Consider the following 22,744-nt stretch of genomic DNA (forward strand, 5'->3'; position numbering starts at 1 on the left):
TGGCTTCCAGAATATAGAAGTAGAACCTGCTGGAAACTCTAAATGTCTGGCGAATTTCAAATATTGAAGCCACGAATGCCGTCATACGGACACTGCAGGCCACTTTCCGCTGCGATTGAACTGACCTATGCAAGGCCGATAGCATGGCATCGAGGAAGTGTAAGAACGAATGCCTTCAGACCTACTATCAATCAGAACTCACCAAATTGACACTTTCAGGTACTTATGATCACGACTGCCATCCATGTCCAATTCTCCAAGCGGTTGACAGCCTGTAGGGCCGCGAAAGTAGACACATTGGCTATCCGATGTGTCGACTGTTCTTCACTGCCAATCTCAAGTTCTTGATGCATAAGCATCATGACTACCAATAACTGCCCGACCGTCACTGCAGCTGGCTTGTTGCACCTTTGGGCTACAGGCGACAGGCAATGAAACATGCGAAGACCAGTCCTTGTGCAAAGAGAGCGGCCATTCCTGAAACATGGTGTCCTAGTCTTGCTTCTGTTTCTGGGGACATTATCGACGTGGCCTCCCTAGTAGTTTACATCTTGACCCAGTCGAACGCACGACACAGCAAGACTTGCCATGGAAGGAATCGCCTCCCAGTATGAGACCAGAGCATTAAGGGACATGTCAGGGTCTCACAATGATGCAGTTGTCGGATTGAATCGTTGACAATGGCTTTTCTGCGTTACACAGCTATCCATTCCCGCCAGGTGTAGTGGTGGCCCAAGCTGCTGCCTTGTACCACGCACATGTTGAGAATCTCACCAGAAGAGCCCGCTCCTTACAGAGCTACTGCTGCCTTGGGGTATTTGATATGCTGCATTCGGAGATAAGGCCTCGGACGAAGTGTTGGCCTGTAATAGCCAGAGGGTTAACAATGTGGCGACTGGTTTCGACCTAGGTCTCGAACAGAAAAGCAATCAATGGCTGATCTGCAAGTCATGTTTCAGTCAACGCAAGGTCTCTGGCCAGGCGAAGTATCACCACCAGAGACTGACAGTGACTCAATCGAAAAGATATTGCTGAATTTTTCCTGCAAATCATAGGCTGTCAATTTGCTTATGAACTCTGACGAGTCTTAGGCTATCAGTCCTATGTTGATAATGTTGGCGAGTCGGAGAGCCGAAGAGAAGTGAAGCTCGTAGGGTCGTGGAGGAAGTTTCTGAGGATGAATCAAGAATGGAAGGAGCTATGACGGGCATATGATTGGTATTCGAACGTTCATTAAAGCCTTCCCATTGATCCGGCTTACAAATATTCTCTATTCTTGACTTCGGACATAAGCTTTCAAGGACTGAAGTTTATGAATCAGCAGAAACGGGAAATGAAGCAGAATGGACTTTTCCATATTCACGTATGATGAAGCCATAAGGTTTAGGACTTTTGTGCATAGAACCTGCGTATCACCGCTGGAATGGTTACGCTGGTGAGAAGAAAACTATACAACACAAGATGTTGGCCTTCCTAATTCCGCACTGCAATGTTCAACTTCGACCAGTGCCAATAACTGATCAAATGGCTCCGAGCTAGCTTGGGTTTCTTGACGATCGTGTACTCCATCTGTGGCAAAGCTGGTTTACTAGTCGCCATTACAGCCAGTCGTCTGAGCGAACTTCACTTGGAGCTTAGCTCTTATCAACAGGTTGGATCGTGGAGACAATGCCGAGGCCAGCTGTTCATTATAGCGATTGTTGATGGTCCCAAAATTGAGGATCTGTCTAAAGCCACTCAGGAGCGATAGAAAATTATCACAGAAGTTGTCTCGCTGTTTGTTTGCACAACCAGGCCGTATTGAAGCCAACTGGGTCTGATACGTTAGTTGATTGTGTTGCCGCTAGAGAGATTAGTCTGATTAATTTGGCAGGGTTCATCTGTCAGAGGAGATAGGATCGATTGACTTAGGTTTTTTAAGAGAAATTGAAGCCCTAATTACCTAAAATATTGGTGATATTTCTATTATACCTAGTCTAGCAGTATCATACTCTAAACTATCATAGCTGATGGCACGCCTCTCACTTTCTAGAACTTGATCAAGCACACGGTTGATGACCGAAAGCTCCACAGAGAAATTGTCATATGATTCGGTTCGAGTAGGGTCAATGTTGGCAGTCAGCCTGATAGAAATGAAACAGGAGTGTTGGTATAGCATCATGCTGCTTGGGTGCGACAGGAAGTACCTGTTCAGTCTTATCTTGTGTGAGGCCTTCATGCGTCCACCCCGCATACATGCCTATTTTGGTAAAGGGTGAACTACTAGTTGCTAGTCTCCAGCTGAACATAGATAAGCGCTTGTCCCTCTCCACTATCCTGAAAATCATACCACCTTACGAACAGCCCCAAGCTTAGGTTGCCTCTGACTCAATGCACCTCACTCATCTCCCAAATGAGACTATCCTCACCATTGTCTCCTTCCTTCGCCGTCAACGGGACATTTACGCACTTGTGAGAACTAACCGTCGTTTCTATTGCCTCCTTAGGGATGTTCTCTATGACTACAACAGTCGCTACTTTCATGCTTCCGCTCTAAAATCTGTTGCAGAAAGCGGTGACCTATACCTAGCTGGCAGACTCCTTGACGGACTCAAAGCCGCTGTAGGCAAACCTCGTCGTCAGGCACCCTCCGAACGTGATTGGGAATGGCTCTCCAGGGAAGGAAGAATCGACCCCAATCATGATTATGACTGCGATCTCATCGAGTCAGAGGAGTCAGTGGATAGTGGTGATGAGCACATGATCCATTTGTTCAGCTGGGCTGATATTGCACGTCATCCCCTACGCGCAGCGAGGTACAGTACCAAGGATATTCTCGTGGTACAGAACGCACTACTTGCAAGTATTCGAGCCGGACAAAAGGATATGATGGTTCTGCTTCTGGACCGCGGTGCACAGCCGAACTTTTATCGCGGTCCTCGTCGAATTGCTAAATACATCTCTGGCTGGCACATGTTACTGGAAATCCCTCCACCACCTGTTCCACCGCTTTTCCTGGCCGTCCAGTGCGGCAATGAAAAGCTCGTGGAGATCTTGTTGGACCGAGGGGCGGAGCCAGATCGATATCATCCATCACCCTTATATCGAGCTGTTGCAGATGGGAGACGAGACATCGTGCTTATGCTGATGCAGGGAGGAGCGACGGATTGTGACAGCTCCATGAAACTGGCTGCACAGCGGGGAGATGCATCAATGATGGAGTTCCTGCTGAGGCATGGTGCCCGGGCTGATCTATGTGGTGCTGCCGCGTATCAAGTGGCGCTAAGCAAAGGCCATGAATATATAGCCAGTTTGTTAAACTCAAGGGGCGCTCGCGTTTACTATCCGTGGGAGTTGAGGGGAGAATTGGATAAAGAAGAAGGGGATGGGACTAAGCCTGAGCTGAAGTTATATCATTCTAGCTTCTCACAGGGTCTGCCTGAGTGGTTCATGGCGGATTGAGACTGATGAGGTTCGCTGGCACCTCGAGCATATGTCTAATGAAACATCCCATTCTCTACATTCTAGAAAGGGGCCATTCGATGAATACTGTTAGTGACTGAAACTGATTAGTGGACCGTAGAACTGTGAGTCTTTCCGCACAGCTATGGTATCCATCTATCTCCCTTCGAGAATTGTGTCTCACCTTAACGACCTAAAGAGATGACGACACGCAAATTCCTGCCTTAACCGCGCATAGAAAGCAAAAGCTGGCATATACTACAACGGGAATACTGCCAAAGGATTACAATGTTGTCTTTGCCGTTTATATTCCCGCTTACTCAGACAATTCCAGACCATGGTTGCTATCCTACCCACATCTACAACATCAATACAGCTTCCGCCATCGCCGAAAACTCCGTTCCCCATGGTCCCGACTCTTTATTCTCCACTCTTGGCAGCTTCATCCGCAGAAGAGTCCGAGATACTGCTGATTCAGCGGGATCTTTGAAAGATCCACAATAATTAGTATGTCCAAACAGCGCGCCGATCAGTTTAGAGCCCCCTGGATCCTCCAATAATCTTGACCCTTTTATTGTGCAGCCTAGCCATGAGACTTGTTCCACATTACTTGTTCTCACCACCAGTCCTGATTTGCAATATCGGTTTACGATGATTGTGTAATGTCTCAAGCCAAGACTTCTGCTTCCCGACGGGAGAAGAGCCAAGACAGGTGGCTTTCAATGCAGCTTTGACATTCGGTGAAGATAAGAGACTGCCCTGGTGATCTATACCTTCCTGGTATATAGATGCCAAGGTAATGGCGACATCTTACCCCGTTTATATGGCCAAGAAGTCGGTATCAAACGGAGCGTCCAGTGAAGTTTGGCAAATTGCCAAGCAAGTGTGCTCTATGTGATGGCTACTACGGTCCACATTTCGATAGCGAGCAGCGTTGACGAGAGCAATGAGAGGAATTCAAATCGTCATCTGCTCTCATTGACTCTGCGAAGCGAGTCAAGAGGCGTCTATATAAAGCCACCTATTCCTCCTCTTTCTCGGTCAACAACATCGCTCAGACCAACAAAACCTCTCCACTAGAATCATTTCTTAAGATGCACTTCCCCAAGCTCATTTTTACTCTCCTCGTGGCGGGCACAGCAGTTGCCCATCCTGGCCCACACGACATCCTTCCCCGTGCAGAGATTCAGCGGCGCAGTGAAATGGCCAAGCGATGCGCCAGCCATGTTGGAAGCTTTAACCAGCGCCGCATTGCTAAGCGAGCAATGCAGAAGCGTTGGGAGGGATCCGGCCACAATACCACGTTCGAGATAGTCACCGAGGCTCCCTACTACGAGACTATCCAGAACAACACTTGCGTGCTCACCCCAGAGGTCACCCGCGGTCCCTATGTCTGGCCTCGCTCCCAGACCCTTCGTCAAGACATGGCCGAAGACCAGCCAGGTGTGCCCCTCTGGCTCGACATAGGAGTCCTGGACATGGCCACATGTGATCCGTTGCCCAACGCCCTCCTCGACTTGTGGCACTGCAACGCAACGGGCTCCTACTCCTCATTCACGGGCCTTTCCCCCAACACCCCCTTCGAAACACTCCTCTCTGAGTTGAACGTTACCGATTATGACATGGGTGTCACGGACCTGCACACGGACGATACCACCTGGCTGCGCGGTATGTGGCCGACGAACGAGGACGGCGTTATGGAGATGAAGACTATATTCCCAGGTAAGTCATTTTCACTGCCAATATAGGTACATGTACTAATTTATACGTAATGTAGGCTTCTACGTTGAGCGTGCCATCCACATCCACGCCCAAGTCCATACCGACTGGACTGTTCGCGAAAATGGTACCATCATCGCCAGTAACACCGTCAGCACTGGCCAGCTGTACTTTGAGGAGGAGCTTGAACAAAAGATTATGAGTATGGAGCCTTATGTGTCTCATACGCAGATCAACCGGACCACGAATTCTGAAGACACGGTATTCCCTGAGGATTTGGAGGGTGGATATAACCCGGTTGTGTCTGTTGTTCCTGTAGATGAGGACGATCTGTCCAAGGGGTTGATCGGATATATCACTATTGGTGTGGACACGACGGCGATCGAGACGTTCAGTAAATAGACCGATGTGAGCTTTGTGTATAGGTCGATAGAGTCAGCATAGATATTCTCAGATAGATATAGACGGGACCTTTACCCCTATTGGTCTCAAAAAGATGGACAAGAAGCTACAAGATAGAATGAAAGACACAACCTAGCTAGAAAGGCAGAAAAACCGAGAATAGCATGACACCGAGTCCTTAGAGAGGAATTCGCTGCTCAATCATACCATACCATACATACCATACCACCAAAATACCCTCCCTCCTATATCCCAAATCAGTAGTCTAAACACAAACTTTACCTGAAATCCAACTAAAGCTTAGGCCGATCAACTCCTCACCCACCTCACCTGCATCCATTCCCTTTCCTACAGTACTAGGGCTCGCTACCCTACCCAATCAGAGAAAGACATACACTGTCCAGGATGTATTCCAGTCCCAGGCGTTATTTCCACTCCACCACCCCTCATTGGACAGGCAAAACCTCACGGCTGCACGGCCGCACATCTCCGCTAGCCAATTGATTAGCCCAACCTCAACATAGCCGCCATCGAAGCGATGAAGCAGTTGAGTCGTTAGCTTGATACTTCAGTAGTAGGTCAGATGTCACCTCACAAGCACAGACATCCAATGGCCCAGCCAAATTGCGGCGGTGAGGAATCAAGAACCTCTCTTTTCCCTTTGAGTAATTCTACAAAAAAATAATCTATAATCAGCTGGCCTCTCCGTAGCCTACTAACTCAATCTGGAAACTGCGCAGCCTCAAACCTCATACAGAAGAAAATGACAATACCCTGGTTTTCTCGCCTACGACATCCCAGCAAACTCATATACTTGACGAAATCGATTGGTTCGGCGGCGAAGGGAACTTGGTTCCGGTCACACGAACCGAACTACTAAGTAGACCTTGGACTCCTTCGTGGCCAGTATTCACCCAACCCATCCGTCCTACAATGTCTGCACTAGAAAACTCTGACCGGACTGACTGGCTGGCGAGGCGCCATCGGCATACTCCCCAGATACTATAGACCCGCTCATCACAGAGGGTAGCATCTAGAGCTGCAGTATCATTCAGGGAAGTTTGAGCAAGATGCTCAGCCTCCATTTACAAGGCAAGTCTGTCTGCCTTAGTTGGGTCCTTTTGCCATTACTTTAATTGATTATACGTCAACTGATTGGCCAAGTCCTACCCTGCATATGCATAAGCTTTTAGTACAAATGTACCCCCCAAGTTGCTCTATCAGCGTGCCGGGGCGGCTAGATAGCCATCCTCACGTCACACAAAACATAGCAGGAACTACGTTAGTCTTAGAGTGGGTATACGATGTGACGGTGTCAGGTAGTACTTTTTTGGTACTTTTTTAAAGGTTTCCGGCTCAGCTGCTGACTTTCGTCCCGTCCACCAAATACTAGATTTGGACGGGCTACGCATTAGCCAGCCCGTTGCTGAATGGGGTTTTGTGTGGGGTGTAAGCATTCATCGTAAACTTTCTTCTTATGGGTTTTTGTAGTACAAACTCGATTCCATCTATCTACTTACTATATTCATTTATCAAGTAGTGTAGTGCTAGGCTTATCATCATCGCATTTTCATATTCTGGCAGCCTACTACTAGTACACTGAAGAAGAATATCGCAAGGACTGTCTATCATCTCCCCATCATGCCTAAATTATACCAGTTGAATGGGGTTGCTAGCACCTACCTGAGTTATTTGTCACCGGCGGATGATCCCCCTCGTGTCATTGTAAGCTAAGTGGATACTACCGTAGCTTGTATATGGCTTAGCGTGTGTCTTTACCTTCAACCCAAGGGCCCGTCCAATCAATAGAAGAAGAGGGTCTGTGAGTCTGCAGGGTATCGGATCCTGTGAAAGTCAGTGCCAAGAAAAATGGTCGAAAATATGTCTTCGAATTTATTTTTGATCCTCAAGAAGGCGGGTTCGGATTTGGATGAGGTGGTGGTCGGAGACCACGCGGGAAGAAGAGGAGGCAAAGGCTGGTACTACCCAATCACTACCTTGTTGTTTTTGAAACAGTCAGGAGTCGGGAATGGAGACAGACGACTGGTTGCCTACGGATGGTCGCTTAAGGCTACTACCTTCTGGTTGGTGTAGCTTGTGGGACATCTTCCGGGAGTCTATGCAGCTGCAGGGTTGACGGTCCTGACGTGTCCAGTATCTTTCTCACGGCTGTGATCCCTGTGGATGACGAACGGAGGAAACCGCGGGAGTTTCCCGAGTAATGCTTCTCGGTCATCGGAGCTGGGCTGGGTCATTGTGATAAGGGTGTTTATCCAAATTCCTGTTGGTCTAGACTAGAGCAGATTCCGATGCAGCTTGGAGTTGGTGGCACAAGAGCAGGGCGGGACCCAGGCCATTCTAAACCCGGATCGAGCGAAATCCGACGAAGCGAAATTCAGGTCAGCTTTCGTGCTAGAATGGGGGACTTCTAACGTTAGTGACGCGGAGGTGGCCAATGTGGTTGGAAGTTGGCTTCAGCCTGCAGTTCAGAACACCATGGCCATCTGACTACACGGAAATCTCACTTCAGGCACAAAAGGATTTCCATAGTCGAGTATGCTCTATCTCTCCGGCCGGGATTCGGAGCTAGTGGCTTTGCGGGATCAGCGTATGGAAGGTCTAGAATGATTCGATTTTATGGAGTTTAGATGTGACCCTCGGGCCTATCTTGCATCGGACTGCTTACACAACGAAAGGAGTTTGTGCAGCAGAATTAGTTATTCCTCTCTGCAATAGCACGCCCACTGAGACATTTTTTTTTTTCTTGATTAGTGAGCTCGTTATTAGTTTGTCTCAAGTTTCGGCAGTGATAGGCTAGATCGATGCTTACTTGACTGATCCCCATGTGAACGGCCTAACAAATTCATTTCTCTGAGTGGTCATGCAGACGGACGTTAGTACTGCATTACTTACCAACTTGAGTAAGAAATAGAATAAAATAAAATCAATCAAGTAGTATGGTTGAAAGCTCGGTGGGAAGGGATAGTTCCAACGGTCGAAGGAACCACCTGACAAACGGACAAGTGGGGCGGACAGGTGGAGCAGATGAGCTATGTAGTGGAGATCGAAGCAGACCCCCAGCTGTTTAGATATTGATCTCTTTGAGCAGGCACCTTTGACAATGCCATAGTTGGTATCCCCGTCGTAAGTGGTCAACGGTCAAATCTCCGAGGTAAATGGCAGGATCGCCCCTTCCCCGCAGCATCATTGTTAGCCGATAAGCCTATCAATTCAACCCCGCTGTGTAGATAAGACGGACTCTCACAAAAGAGGCTTGTCCGCCCCCATCCATCAAGCCTTCCAGTTTCTCGTAAACTTCAGCTCCTGCTAGTGTAACATCAGCCAATCTGCCCAAAATGTATTCCAAAGTTGAAGAGCCGCCCAAACTGGTACTCACCGGCACCTCAAGAGAGGTAGGTCCTAGCAAAACCCCCTGTGCCTTTCCACCGCTTGAACCTGGTAACTCAGTCTCTCGTAATGCCTGCAGATCGGTTTCCATCATGGCTCCCACCTTCGGCCGCAGATTAGCAGCCAAATCACCATCTATGAAGAGATGTTCCAGGTGAACTGTAATTTGTCCTGGGATGCAGTCAGGCGGCAAGCAGACCAATTCGCGGTCACGATTCAACGCGCCACCCCCCACCTCTACCAAGAAATGGAGGGCATTGCAGAGGGTGCAGGGGTGGATGTGCTCGACATTGTGGCCCTGAACTGTCGGAGTGAATTAACTTTTGGCAAGTTCACAGATGGCTGCACCAGCCTTTCATGGAAGAGGAACGAGCACTGTCGTATTCTTGCCCAGAACTGGGATTTCACCACTACGATACGGAAAAACATCGCGCTCATGAGGATTGAACAGCCTGGTAAACCAACCATTCACATGGTCACTGAGGTGAGTCACTTCTCATGTAGGGTCCGGATGCACGTCGTCACTTTTCCGGTTGAATGTCCGTCATTAAATGTGCAGTAGGCTGGCATCGTGGGTAAAATCGGCTTTCAACAGTGCCTGTGTTGGGACTTGTCTCAACGCTATCCGAGCCCATCCTTGTGTTCCATCCAAGATACCCATTCACGTTGCTCTGCGGCTCTGTCTGGAAAGTACTTCGGTCGATGAGGCAGTGCAGACGCTAGAGTCCCTCGGAGGTGTGGGATCTAGCCAGCACATCTTGATTGCTGATAGTAAAGGCTCGCTGGGATTGGAGCTGTCTCCCCTGGGTGATGTACATCTTCAGCCGGACGAGTATGGTATGGTAGCACACACAAATCACTTTTTAGAGAATCGACTTGTCTACGAGCCACCATGGTTGACTGGCTCGCCGATCCGATTGGCACGGGCCCGGGAACTGACCCGGGAGCTAATTAGGGATAAAGTGCTTGAAGAGGATGCCATTATTGGGCAAGTACTCAGGGAAAGAGTATTCTCTGATACTTACAACGCCCCCCAGTCAATCTCCTGTCAGGAAGACGTGGCTAGGCCTCCAATCTCACGGTCGTCGACACTCTTTAATATTGTCATGCGTCTGGAACCGGAGACGCTGGGCGCAGAGGTGGTCATTGGACGACCGGGTTCCGGAGAGGAGAGTGACCTACTGAAGCTGCCCTTCCAGTGATTGAATGCAATTCCCAATCGGGAAGGGAAAGAGGACTGAATATGGAAGTGAACTTTGAGTGATGGTCCTGTATTCGCAAGGCCGCCATAGTTAATGTCTGTCAATACTGTGGAATATCCCGATCTCTTGGGAATACCTACGGAACTTGCATTCGCAGAATCGGGAGGATCCTCCACTGTTCAGTTAATTCAACACCCATTCTCCTCTATATAAGATCACCCTTCTCCCGCTCAGCTTCATCTAGCATTCCAACCATCTATATAGATCTTTGTGTTCTACAATTATCCCAGGCTGCAACCCTAGGTCACAGTTGGTCACATCCTGGACGGGGCCCCTTCGCCGGGGCCCGCGGCTCGACACCGAATCACTGCCCTTGAACATAATATCACTTCTTACTCGCCTGAACCGTGTTATTCTTGTTACACACAGTGATGATGTTGTCGAGCTAATCACTGGGATGATTCACTGTGTCTTGCAGTGAACGAAGAGATGGTTGCAGCCTTCCTAGGGGTATATAAGTCTCCCAGAATCCAGGGGAAACGTGTTCTTGTTTATATCCCAAATCTTTTCACAGTTTTATACTGTCTATACCGTTCTTCTCTGAAGAGTTGCTTCTTGGAATGCTATCTTGATCGCTTTCCTGGTGCTTTTCTGACCTTCTGTAACCGGTTGCCTCTTGAATGCTCTCTTGATAGCTTTGCTGAATGCTTTCTTGAATGCTCTCGTGATCGCTTTCCTAGGCATTCCTGATTACTCTCCTGGTTGCTTTGCTGAAGGCTCTCTTCAATGCTCTCCTGACTTCTTTCCTGATGCTCTCCTGAATTCTCCTTTGGGGGTTCTCTTGAATGCTCTCTTGACTGCCCTCTCGATTGCTCTCAAGATTATTTTGTCGATTACTTCGTGGATTGCTCTCTCGATTGCCCTCGGGCTGCCCTCTCGTTTGCTTTCTCGGCTACATTGTCGGCTGCTCGACTTGTCTCTTTAATAGTAGCATTTGCACATACACCCCCCAACCGTTCTCTCTCCGCTGCGTCCGAAGATGGACAAGATTACTGAGACTGTAAGTCCTCCGTTGACACATATCCTCTTTCGTCTCTACTTGGTCCTGATCTAGTTCTTCCTTGCCTTAGGAGCGACTGGATCAAGCGTCTGTCCGTCCTGAACTGGATACGGATACCGAGTCTGTAAGTCCTCCATCGGCACACACACCCCCTTCCATTTTCCCCAGTCCTGATCCATTTCTCTCTTGCCCTAGAAGCGATGGGCTCAAACACTTCTTCAGTCTGAAACGAGCGGCACCACTGAGTTGGTAAGTCCTTCACGTCACATATTCCCCTCTCATCATCCTCCAGTCCTGATCCCATTTGCCCTAGAAACAATCGGCTCAAACATCTCTTCTCGCGGTCACGACAGACCAGGGCTCGCTCGGACAGGGTGGAAGCAACTCAGGCAATGATAGGTCCAATGATGGCCTGGCTAGTACTACTGCCTATACCAATGAAGAGCGTATCACCAGCTCTCTCACTGAAGGTCTCCTGGCCAGGGCATTGTTCACCTCTAGCGTCGAGGAAGAGTCACCTTCTGGGTCCTCAGCTAGTAGTGACTATGGAGCCGTGGCCGATACTCATCGGGGTATTCCACCCTTCTTCGGCGAGAAGTCTGACTCGGATCTCTCTTCCTATAGTGACTACGACGAGTACGACTCCAACAGTGAGCCAAGAGGCGAGTGGTCCGGCATCTATGACGAAAGTTACGATGCCGACGAAGAGGACTGGTCCCAATCTGGCGAAGGGGATTCTGAGGATTGGGACGACACTGAGCAAGAAGAGTCGGAAGTCAACCCCAATCTCAATGAGCGCTTTTTGAGGGTTGTCCGTTCTCCTCCGATGCGGCATCGTCGACCCCTCCCTGGCCAGGGTAAGCGTGGCTGTTAAGTAGTCTGCTCGTACCAGCCTTTGGTTGCACTCCTTGACCAGTTTGTTGGTGTATATACTTTGTTTGCTCTTGATGGCACCATCTCTGCTCTGTTTTGTTGGCGTTTGTTCTCTCTGATTGATCTTTCTTCTTTGTATCACTTAAGACTCTGATTCCCTTCTTCGTCGGCACACCACTTCTCCACCCATCGCATCATGTCATTTGGTGCTGGATGCTTGGCAACTTCATACTCTCTGAATCTTGCAAGATACTCTTTGTAGTATCGAGATGAAATTAGAGAGAGAATTATCACTGCTTCGACCTAAACAGTATGATGTTCCTTCCCGAGAACGTAGCGGTGAGGGGTGGCTCACTCACAAGGGAGTAGTATACTTAGGGCCAACCAACTAGTCGATTAACTACTAGTTACTACTTAGCTAACTAACTTAACTGTCTTATCAATCCATGGAAACACCCCCAGCGTAAGCATTGCAATCCGATCCCTTCTCATTGGCACCGGTCGGGTTCCCCCACTTTTTGACTTGATGAACAATCCAAAGCCCCGAATTCGTCATTCTCTCGTCCCCATTTAAGGACCCGCTGCGCATCTCCCGTTGCTGATCTTCTCTTCTTCATATATACTACTGTCTACTATATGCTAATTAAATAGTATCTGGTAGTATCAACACACCATGGCTTCCGCTACGGGCATTCCCCAAGAACATCCCGACACTATTCAAGAGCAGGAAGATGCGCCCCTGCTGCATACCCCGGGAAATGTTCCCCAGGAGAAAAGCGCTGCTATCTATCAAAACCTCTTTACGGGTGAGTTGATGATTCCTCTGAGTTGAGATAAATTTGTATCCTTTCCCAGCTAATGGTCATTACTCCATTAGGCACAGCCAGTGCAGCTCAAGTTGGCATCTGGATGGTAAGAAGATCCTTGTTGCTGCTGGGATTCTTGTATCGTACTGACTGTTTGCTTTCTCAGCTGGCCATCCTCGTCTGGACGGGAATCTTATCTCATCCCTTGATATTCTTTTCCGCTCATCCCGTAAGTCATCATCACCACCAACACACCACTACGATTATCATCACCATTATTATCGCAGTAAGTAAATTCATAAACTAACTCCTCATCAGCTCCTCAACTCCGCTGCCCTCCTGCTTCAAGTCCAAGCCACTCTCATCCTTCAACCCACCACCACCCCTCACCAAAAACGCCTCGGAACCATCATCCATTACATCATCCAAACCCTCAGTCTCCTCGGCTTCATTACCGCTTTCATCATCATCGAGATCAACAAGGGCGATCATGCTCGCTTTACCTCCCCGCACGGTATTCTCGGTCTCATCACCTACATCTTCATCATTCTGCAGGTCCTGGTAGGTGTCGTGCAATATTTCGTCCCCGTCCAGGTCCTGGGCAGTGTGGAGAAGGGCAAGAGCATCTACAAGTACCATCGCAAGTCAGGGTATGTGCTGCTGCTCTTGGAACTGGCGACTGTCTCGGCGGCGACTCAGACTACTTACAATCTGAACGTGCTGAGTATTCCGCTGTGGGGAGTACTGGTGGCCTCGGTGTTGGTTGTCTTGGGATTGGGAGCGAGGATCAAGAAGCATAAGCTGGGGTTGTAAGGGGACTGGCTATGGCTCTCTGGGGGTCATGATGTTATGGACCATCATGCCGTGGAATGCTGGGAGAGACTGTCCCGGTACTACCGTGGAATATACACTCCAAGTAACTAGTATATAGTGGAGACTTAAGTATAGTACTCGTAGCGGTCAACAGGAGTAATGGTAGTCTTGATTATGCACATTGAATGAATAGCGCTTCAGCACACTTATGATTGTTTTAGCCACTTCCCTGCTTCCTCTGTGCAAGCCCAATCCATGCCAATGCGATTGTTCTCTCCTCAAATCAGTGACCCTGTGGAGCGAACCGCCCGATCGGGAAAGGCGGCCGCGCGAGCATCGCGACATTCAATCTTCAATCCGTTTTCCCTCCATCTTCTCCCTCCAATTTTAACCCTCTCCTCACCAATGGCTCCACCAAGACCCCCCTACGTCTGCATCAATTGCAGGCTGTTCGGCCGTCGTCCATTCTCCTCGTCTACCCGACGAGCAGACCTCGTCCGCCCGGCAACGGCCCCCAAACCCACCCCCGACATCAAGCACATCCGCCAAAACCCCGAGCTCTACTCCAAGAACTGCGTCGACCGCAACTATCCCGCGCACGCCGAATACCCTCTGAAGATCCAGCAGCTGACCGACGAAGCGCGACGTCTCGACCAAGACCTCAAGACCCCCCGAGCCCGCATCAAGGAACTAGAGAAAGCCATCGCCAAAGTCGCCAGCGCCGCCAACAACGACACCTCATCCACCGAACTTGCCTCCCTCCGCGCCGAAGCCACTCGTCTAAAAGATGACTCCAACAACATGGCCACCCGGAAAACCACCTGCACCGACGAAATCCACCGACTCGCCCTATCCCTCCCCAACCTCTCCTCCACCCACACCCCCATCGGCGCCGACCCAACCCTAATCAACTACATCAACTTCGACCCCGAATCACCCCCGACATGGGTAACCCACCCCGACCCCAAACGCTCCCACGTCACCATCGGCACAAACCTAGGTCTCCTCGACTTCACCAGCTCCGCCATCACCACCGGCTGGGGCTGGTACTTCCTGACCAACGAGGGCGCCCTCCTCGAACAAGCCCTCGTCCAATACGCCCTCAGCGTCGCCCGCCGCCACGGCTGGAAAGCCGTCTCCCCTCCCTCCCTCGTATACTCCTACATCGCCGAAGCCTGCGGCTTCCAGCCGCGCGACCAACACAACGAGCAACAGATCTGGTCCATCGAGCAAAACGAAAAGGACAAGTCCAAGCCCCAACGCTCCCTAGCCGGTACCGCCGAGATCCCTCTCGCGGCCATGCACGCCGGCCGCGACATCCCCGCTACACAATTGCCCCTCCGTCTCGTCGGCCCCAGCCGGTGCTACCGCGCTGAAGCCGGCTCCCGTGGCGTCGACACAAAGGGTCTTTACCGTGTGCATGAATTCACCAAGGTCGAGATGTTCGCTTGGGCGGATAACCTCCCTGACTCTACTGCTACTACTACTACTACCAAAAAACCAACTACTACCTCGGATGACCTCTTCGCTGAGCTCCTCTCCATTCAGACGGAGATTCTCACCGCGCTGAACCTCCCCGCCCGCGTCCTCGAAATGCCTACCTCCGACCTCGGCGCTAGCGCCAGTCGTAAGCGCGACATCGAGGTCCTCTTCCCATCGAGACTGCGTGCCGGGGACCTTGAGTCCGGCTGGGGTGAGGTCACTTCTGCGTCTATCTGTACCGATTACCAGAGTCGTCGGTTGGGGACCCGTGTGCGTGGCGGAGCAGCGAAGGAGTCGCGGTTCCCGCATACGGTGAATGGTACGGCGATGGCGGTGCCTCGTGTGCTGGCCGCTATTCTGGAGAATGGGTGGGATGCGGAGAGGGGAGTGGTGGTTGTGCCGGAGGTGTTGAGGGGATTCATGGGTGGGATGGAGGTTATTGGGGGGCAGTGAGTTGGCATGTTGTGTTGTATAGATGGTGTATATGTATGTATGATAGAATATTGAATGAATAGCTGTACTATATTTACTACCTACTACTACTACTTGATACTAGATGGGTTAGGCATTCGGGGTTAAATACTTAGATGGTAAACCCTGTATTGTATATATCCGGCTACCGATCTATATTGGAAAACTTCATCACTAACTAGTAGGTAATTGTATGACATGGCGTGCGTAATCGTGCATGGAGAAACAAACAGAACAAGAAGAGGGGAAAAAGACAGGGAAAAGAATCATAACATCGTGGACACATTCAGGTCGTATCGTTAGTGTAGTATAATTCAGAACATATGACATGACAAAAATTGATAACGAGACGTGAAACGGAAACATAAACAACATAGACCAACATGGATATGCATAGACATCAACAAGGACCATGCAATTGGGGAGAGGGGCGTAGATTATAGAAGCATCAAAAAGCATGAACATAAACCATCAAGCATGAAACATAAGGTATCTGATCGAAAGAATTCGTGACTGAACTTGGTTCCGTAAACTTCCAGGGTATCGTTATTTGGCGTAAACTGCGTAATGAGGGGATATATGTGTTGTCAATAGATAGAGATGTATGCTATCACTCCCAGGGGATATCTTCGTCGTCGACTTTAGTGCAGGTCAAATACGGCAACCCTCCCTCTCCGTATTCGCTCCCTTTCAGATCCAGTTCGAGGAAATTGCGCATGAGCGGCTTGACTATCTCGCGGGCCAGCCGCTTGATTTCGTCCATTTTGCGCTCGAATCGTTTCAGGACTTCACGGGTGTATAGCGATTCGGAGGAAGGGGTTGGGTGCACTTTGAGGAATCGTTTCAGGTCCTCGTGTGATAGGTAGGCTTGGCTGCTGGAGGAGCCGATGAGTCGGTAGACTCGTGCGGCGGACCAGGGCGGTGCGGCGGTTGTGGTTGTCGTGGTGGTGGTCTTGGAAGTCGAGTCCGTGGGGCGGTGGCTCGTCGATTGCGAACTGCGGATGCCATGGGTGCTGGTGCTGGCGTGTGCGTTCGCTGAGGAGTTCTTGAGGATCGGAGTCGGCGGGGGCGTCGTGCTGTCGACGAGCCATTGTCGGAAGAGCGAGACAGCCAGCCAATCTAAGTAGGCGTTGGTGGGACTGACACGCTCGCCGCGGGAGGTGGTCAGGGTGAGCCGCAGGAGCTTGGAGTCGATACGCGCCTTCAGGTCTTCGAGGTCCTCGACCTTATCTTCGATGATGTCCAGGACGGAGTTGGGGAGCGGCGAATACGGTCCGTTGCGCAGATGGGGCAGGCCGGCTGGCCATTGTCCCACGACGTGGATGAGGGCCTCGGAGAAAATGACGCGGCTGCGCGCCAGGTAGCCCAGTTTCAGGTAGCTCGGGGGATACTTGGCGATCTGCTTGAAGAGACGCGAGCCAAAGCCTAGTAGATGGTGGTCAACGCGAGGTCCGGTCACCGGTAGCGCATCGTACATGTCGGCCAGGTTGAGCAAGGCCCGGCACTCGGCATAGGCGGTTGCGATATTGACACTGTTGAGCAGCGGCGGGTAGTTGTAGAACAGGCGGAACAGATTGTCGTAATCGCGAACGATGGGATTTGTGGGTGGGTGTGCCGTCCCAGATCGATGGGGGAGATTGACCACCGACTGCATCCCGGCCAGGTTGGCCATCGACCGGACGAACCCTGTTTGAGAGCTGGACGGTTTGGTCACGGATGGCGGATATTGTCCCGAATCGCAACCAAATGCGCTGGAAAAGCTGGGAGGCTATAGAAATTCGACGATTAGCATTGCTAATGGCAAATTCACACAAGGCTTCTTCAGATTGACTAACCTTTTGTACCAGAATTGGCTCTTCATCCTCCTCCTTGTTTACCCAGTCCAGTTCATACCTCCAGCGTCTCTTTTCGACCGACCAAGCGGATCCTCCACTCTCCGATTGGGCCAGGGTTGACCCGTTTGATAGTGAAGAGGCATCCTCACTAATCCTCGACAGGACGCCCGTGTCCAGGTTTGGCGGCCTCGGCATGGATTGTCGCGACCACTCCTCGCGGGTACTGGCCTCGAAGAAGCCCGAGCATTGCGCCAATATCAATCGGTGCAGGAGATAGCGTCGCTCCTGGTCCCCTGCGCGTACCACAATCTCGACATCGCCCGTGTGCGTGAAAATAGGAAAGTCGTTTTGCTGTTGATGGGTGAGTCCTCCATGATGGGAACGACTGGAACGATGTCGCCGGCTGGAATGAGAATGGCGCGACACGGAGGAGGCAGCGCTTTGCGGCGGGACGGAGCGATCGAGGACCTGAGCTTGAGACACCATTTCGATGGGAGTGACGGTAGTAGTGGGAAACTTGGTGGACATGGTCCGTCAGGAAGAGATGCGCGGTGACCAGACGCCAAAAGAGAGCTGCTGCAGAGAGCGGGCCGTCATTCAAAATCCAACAGCACGCGCCCCGGTCGGGGAATTCGTCAACACGGCCAACGAGGAATGTTTGGACCCGCGACGCCCAGGGACAGAGACAGATTTGCGCCAGAGGAGTTTTGGGAGTGGCGGCGGATTCCCGGTTGTTGATCCCCGCGGGCGATAACAAAGTGGGCCACCGAGAAAGAACTAGAGAACTAGAGAACTAGTAGCAGAAGTTGGAGGGAAAAAGACAAGAACGAGAAAGAGAGAGAGAGAGAAGACCAAAAGGACTAGACTAAGAGAATAATGATCCGAAGAATAGGAGTTCGACTGGACCGAATGCAATCAGAATGCAGCCAAGGCGAGGAAGATGCAGATTGAAGCCGACAGACCAGTTACAGTCGATAAATAAACATAGGGTCCAAAACCATGGCTTTCGAGATGGATTTCCGTGGGAAGAAAGATGGTCTGTGTGCAGCGAGAGACTGGATGACAGCGGTTGATACCTCCTTAGTATCAAGGCCCTGTCAAAGAAGGAAACCCCCCCTTGGCCGTGATCCAAAACCGCTTTGACTCGGAGTGCCCTTTGACTCCTGGGAATTCTGCGACCGACCGAAAAGGAGAAGCGAAAGGATGTCAAGAAGTTCAATCGGGATTCGTTGAGGCCATCGACGGCCTCGCAGTTGCGTTGATCCTCTTGATTGGCTTAAATTGGATAATTGGATCCATCTGTTCAGCTGCCTTTTGTCGGATGATTCCCGACTCCATTCTTTTCCTGTTGCGTCCTCTTCTTCCTCTTTTCGGATTCCCATAAAGAGATACCCCATCAAAAGCATAAACTCCATTTCTTTCCTCATCTTCTCAATCTTTATGATTTATTTCAATGTCCATCCCGCTGGCTGCCCCGTATTCAAGGCATCCAAGGCATCCACCTTGTTCTGTCATGCTCTTGTATGACACTAAGCCTCTTCTGGCTAGCGGGGTTGTAGAGTATGAGTCAGCAACACTCCACCAATAGGATGCTTGATTCCTCTTTTTGGCGGCCTTTGGATTCCTTTGCGGCGCAGTTCCAGATCTTCTTTCAGCCCTCTTCTTCCTCCCCCTCCTCTTCTCGTCATCTTATCTCTCTTACTTCATTTCTTTCTTCGGCCTTGAATCGGCTTGCCGTGCTCTTCATTCGACTAGCAGAATTCAGCACCCCCGAGTGGTGTGCTCTCAATGTGCTGGGTGAAGCTCTCCTCCCCCACACCCCATTCCGTGTCGTGACGAGTCCCAATGATGGCGAGTGTCCTGTGTAGACACTCGTCTCGAGCCGCCTACATCGGATTGCGATTCTCTCACCCACCAGAGCAGTGACCCGTTCGTCTGCTCCCACCCACGGTCCGAAGTGATGTCGAAGGGCTGCTATACCTGTCGTCGCCGCCGCATCATCTGCGACAACGGCTTGCCAACATGCCGCAAGTGCCGCGATGCGGGGAAGGAATGTCTGGGGTATCAGAAGCCCCTCGTCTGGGTCAAGGGAGGTGTGGCCAGTCGGGGAAAGATGATGGGTCGCAGCTTTAATGAGGTTATGCGCCCTTCAGATCTTCGGCGCGGTGACTCGAGCCCCTCTTCCTCCAGCAATGCGTCGCCGCCGTCAGCTGCCGATTCGCCTACCCAGTCTATCGACATCAGCTTATACGTACCCCCCAACGTGTCGGGCATCCAGGGTATCCCAGAACCGATCCAGTCGGAGGATAATGATGATCAGGATACGCACGTTGTCTTGCAAAGAGCTACCTCCGTCTCCGCACCTTGGGGCCTGGTGGATCCGCTGTTCAAGGACCTGAGTCAGCTGTCACGGTTCTACATTGTGCATTGTATGTTTGCCGGTTTATCTACCTGTGTGATCCCTGTCTAATCATCCCGAAGTCAACCAGAACCTTGCCAATTACCTCACCCTCTACTCCGAGACCGGCAACCCGTACCGTGACCTCATTCCCCTGGTCGGCGACTCTCCTCTCCTCGCCCACGTCCTCGCTGCCACCGGTGCCTTGCATTATGCCATCCTGGCGAGCGGGGACTTTTCCTTGACGCCATGGTTGTCGGAGGGTCCCCCAGCAGACCGCACCCTCCTGTCTCCCGAAGAGGTAGAAAAGTCCGTGATCGCCTCGATGTCTCGGCGCCCGTCGTCCAAGGTATATGAGCATTTTCTCGGACTCAAGCAGCGCGCCTTAGGGCAGTTATCGAGTGACATCCGGGATCCCGTTTTGCGCAATGATAACAGGACCCTCGCTGCGATCACGGTTCTCGCTCTTATGGATGCCATTGAATCGGGAGATGGTGCCTGGAAGTTCCACCTCGAAGGGGCCAAAAAGCTTCTCAAAGGCCGCCAAGAACAGGGGGCCTCCAGTCCGCCTCAACACCTCGTCAAATGGCTGGAAGATTTCGCTGTTGACGGCATTCTCCTGTAAGCCATATAACACCCTCCAGATATATGACACATGCTGACATCCATCGTAGCATCCAGCTCATGGGCTCCACCCTCGCTCGCCCAGGGTCCCTAACCAAACCCTTCTATACCTCCAGCATGGGCCCCGCCATGCTCAAACGCCTCGAAGAAACCTCCTACGTCGGCTGTCCAGCCTATCTCCTCGAAGTCATCCTACTCATCCACGCCGGCCTCTACTTCGACCCGGACGTCGACCCCAACTCACAGCCCTCCATGATCTTCACCTCAGCCTTCCTCTCCCAAGACACCAACCCCCTCCAATCCCCCGGCGCTCTCCTCCAACACATCCGAGCCTTCGACCCCTCCGCCTGGGCCGAATCCATGCAAAGCTGCTACTACCTCGCAGACCTCTCCATGCGAACCGCTCTAGCCACCATCTTCAAAGGCGCCGTCTACCTCTACGCCAGCCGCGTTCTCTCCCGCCCGCGACCCGGCGCCGCAACCATCCCCAACCACTTCGGACTCCCCTCCGACCACGCCGAAGTGGCAGACCTAATCATCCGCGAAATCGCTCTCATCCCTATCGACGATCCCCATTTCAAGTGCCTCATCTGGCCCACCTTCATTGCCGGCGCAGAATGCAGAGACCCCTCCCAGCGTCCCTTTGTACTCAATAAACTGCGCGCATTGTACTTCAACATCACTAGCGTGAACGTCCGCAACGCAGCTTGGGTTTTGAGCCTGATGTGGCAGAAACAGGATCAGAAGAAGGCTGAGAAGGAACAACAGCAGCAACGGCCTACCACTACCACCACCACCGATAATTATTATTCCCATGACGATGTTAATGATGATGACGATGACTTTGATTGGATTCAGGAACTGGATAATTCCAGGATTGACTGGTTGTTTATATAACTGTTTCTCTGAAATATATTCTCTTCTTCTTCTTCCTCTCCTTTTTTTCAGTGAGATGGTGGTGAGATACCTCTTTCGGAGAAGGGAAGATATCCTATATTTCACTTATTGTATATAGATGATATAATACATAATTGTACAGTGCAACTTCTCTTTCTGGGCTTAGTATATTAGACGTTACTTGATAGTCTAATCAGTAGTATGAACCATGGTTCTTCTATAGTAGAATATATTCTCGCACTGCACCAAAGCAGCGCCAAAAAAAAAGAAAAGGAAAGGAAAAGAAAGATAAATGACTACAAGCTGTAGTAGGGCTGTATTCTTTCTCTGAGTTTACACTTTCATCTTGCTTTTGTGCTCGAGCTACACCTAACGAAAAATATGAATGATTTTCAGGAATGAACCCTATGTAACAAGACCACGGGACTGTCTGTAGATTGTGTGTGCATTGAAGGGAGAAGAAAAGAGAACAAGAAATGAGATGGGAGGTATAATAAATAAAAATTATAAAATGAAGGAGAGGTTTGGTAGACAAGTAAATTGTAGGGAGAGAAGAGAAAAGAATACTACTCAATCAAACACAGAAACATACAGCGAAATGGTAAGAGGTAACCGATCAAGATAACTCCGAAAACGCTCAGTATATGAGAAAGAACAGACACACAAGATCCCTAAGAGTAGTAGCAAGACTGCAAGGTGGTGACAGTAGTGTCGAAAATTGAAGAGGTAAGTCCCCGCGCTTTTTTAGAATGAATAGATGACGATGATAAGAATGTACTGTTGGAGCGCGCTGTGTCCCAGACATGGCGATGATTGGTAGTGGAGTGGGTGTAGTTTCAACTGCCAGATCGGTTTATCGCAAATGCGCGGAATATATATATCGGAAGAGAGAAGAAAGAGTAGATTGAGAAGTCGAGAATGGGGAAGAAAATTGAGAGAAAAGGACAAAGTAAATGAGAACAACCAGATGAGGGATATATGCATACTCCTGCCCATCTAAATGCAGCAAGTTCAACAGGGAATAAAAACACGCTCATCATTGCGAAGATGCAAGGCCAAAGCAACAAGCAAGCCACGTCACAAAGGAAAAATTCTTACAATAGATGCAAACGTACAAAGGAAACAAGCAAGTCGCCGGCTGAAGTTCATGACTGAATCCCGGTGATAAGAATAATAGCTTTAAGTATAATAGTCCAAAGCAAGCCCTGCCATTGGCAGGGATGATAGAAAAGTATCGCCAATCACACACGCAGGAAACTCTCAGGGATATCAAGCAAAAGACGGAGACGAGATATGTTCCAGGTACAATGAAG

General features: G+C 50.4%; 8 protein-coding genes across 8 annotated transcripts; 7 read left to right on the forward strand and 1 right to left on the reverse strand.

The window, feature by feature from the left end:
• The first annotated feature begins 2,336 nt into the window (after positions 1 to 2,336).
• On the forward strand, positions 2,337 to 3,564 carry BO85DRAFT_447012 (ankyrin repeat-containing protein). The gene has a single exon (XM_025659626.1). The coding sequence runs from the start codon at positions 2,371 to 2,373 to the stop codon at positions 3,439 to 3,441; it is 1,071 nt and encodes a 356-aa protein (XP_025518376.1). The 5' UTR covers positions 2,337 to 2,370; the 3' UTR covers positions 3,442 to 3,564.
• A 971-nt stretch (positions 3,565 to 4,535) lies between these two features.
• Positions 4,536 to 5,562, forward strand: BO85DRAFT_415851 (intradiol ring-cleavage dioxygenase; the record flags this gene model as incomplete). Its single annotated transcript, XM_025657713.1, has 2 exons — positions 4,536 to 5,163; positions 5,219 to 5,562. The coding sequence occupies 2 exons, from the start codon at positions 4,536 to 4,538 to the stop codon at positions 5,560 to 5,562; spliced, it is 972 nt and encodes a 323-aa protein (XP_025518377.1).
• Positions 5,563 to 8,904: 3,342 nt separating this feature from the next.
• BO85DRAFT_466971 (putative acyl-CoA:6-aminopenicillanic-acid-acyltransferase) lies at positions 8,905 to 10,172 on the forward strand (the record flags this gene model as incomplete). The annotated part of the gene is made up of 4 exons (XM_025662161.1): positions 8,905 to 8,975; positions 9,050 to 9,454; positions 9,533 to 9,545; positions 9,601 to 10,172. Exons 1-4 carry the CDS (start codon positions 8,919 to 8,921, stop codon positions 10,170 to 10,172), a joined length of 1,047 nt encoding a protein of 348 aa, XP_025518378.1. The 5' UTR covers positions 8,905 to 8,918.
• Positions 10,173 to 11,211: 1,039 nt separating this feature from the next.
• BO85DRAFT_466972 (uncharacterized protein) lies at positions 11,212 to 12,106 on the forward strand (the record flags this gene model as incomplete). Its single annotated transcript, XM_025662162.1, has 4 exons — positions 11,212 to 11,232; positions 11,303 to 11,356; positions 11,428 to 11,481; positions 11,546 to 12,106. The coding sequence occupies 4 exons, from the start codon at positions 11,212 to 11,214 to the stop codon at positions 12,104 to 12,106; spliced, it is 690 nt and encodes a 229-aa protein (XP_025518379.1).
• A 503-nt stretch (positions 12,107 to 12,609) lies between these two features.
• Positions 12,610 to 13,943, forward strand: BO85DRAFT_392202 (cytochrome b561 domain-containing protein). The gene is made up of 4 exons (XM_025656838.1): positions 12,610 to 12,911; positions 12,983 to 13,017; positions 13,078 to 13,140; positions 13,230 to 13,943. Exons 1-4 carry the CDS (start codon positions 12,779 to 12,781, stop codon positions 13,722 to 13,724), a joined length of 726 nt encoding a protein of 241 aa, XP_025518380.1. The 5' UTR covers positions 12,610 to 12,778; the 3' UTR covers positions 13,725 to 13,943.
• Positions 13,944 to 14,117: 174 nt separating this feature from the next.
• On the forward strand, positions 14,118 to 15,692 carry BO85DRAFT_447014 (putative serine--tRNA ligase DIA4). The gene has a single exon (XM_025659627.1). The coding sequence runs from the start codon at positions 14,130 to 14,132 to the stop codon at positions 15,657 to 15,659; it is 1,530 nt and encodes a 509-aa protein (XP_025518381.1). The 5' UTR covers positions 14,118 to 14,129; the 3' UTR covers positions 15,660 to 15,692.
• A 595-nt stretch (positions 15,693 to 16,287) lies between these two features.
• BO85DRAFT_366244 (BTB/POZ domain-containing protein) lies at positions 16,288 to 18,040 on the reverse strand (the record flags this gene model as incomplete). Its single annotated transcript, XM_025655775.1, has 2 exons — positions 16,288 to 17,445; positions 17,513 to 18,040. The coding sequence occupies 2 exons, from the start codon at positions 18,038 to 18,040 to the stop codon at positions 16,288 to 16,290; spliced, it is 1,686 nt and encodes a 561-aa protein (XP_025518382.1).
• A 1,139-nt stretch (positions 18,041 to 19,179) lies between these two features.
• BO85DRAFT_475876 (Zn(II)2Cys6 transcription factor) lies at positions 19,180 to 21,576 on the forward strand. Its single transcript, XM_025662751.1, has 3 exons — positions 19,180 to 19,941; positions 19,994 to 20,531; positions 20,585 to 21,576. Exons 1-3 carry the CDS (start codon positions 19,473 to 19,475, stop codon positions 21,429 to 21,431), a joined length of 1,854 nt encoding a protein of 617 aa, XP_025518383.1. The 5' UTR covers positions 19,180 to 19,472; the 3' UTR covers positions 21,432 to 21,576.
• Positions 21,577 to 22,744: the final 1,168 nt, after the last annotated feature.

The sequence above is a fragment of the Aspergillus piperis genome (genome assembly GCF_003184755.1).
Source record: "Aspergillus piperis CBS 112811 unplaced genomic scaffold BO85scaffold_4, whole genome shotgun sequence".
In the NCBI taxonomy this organism is placed as follows: Eukaryota; Fungi; Ascomycota; class Eurotiomycetes; order Eurotiales; family Aspergillaceae; genus Aspergillus; species Aspergillus piperis.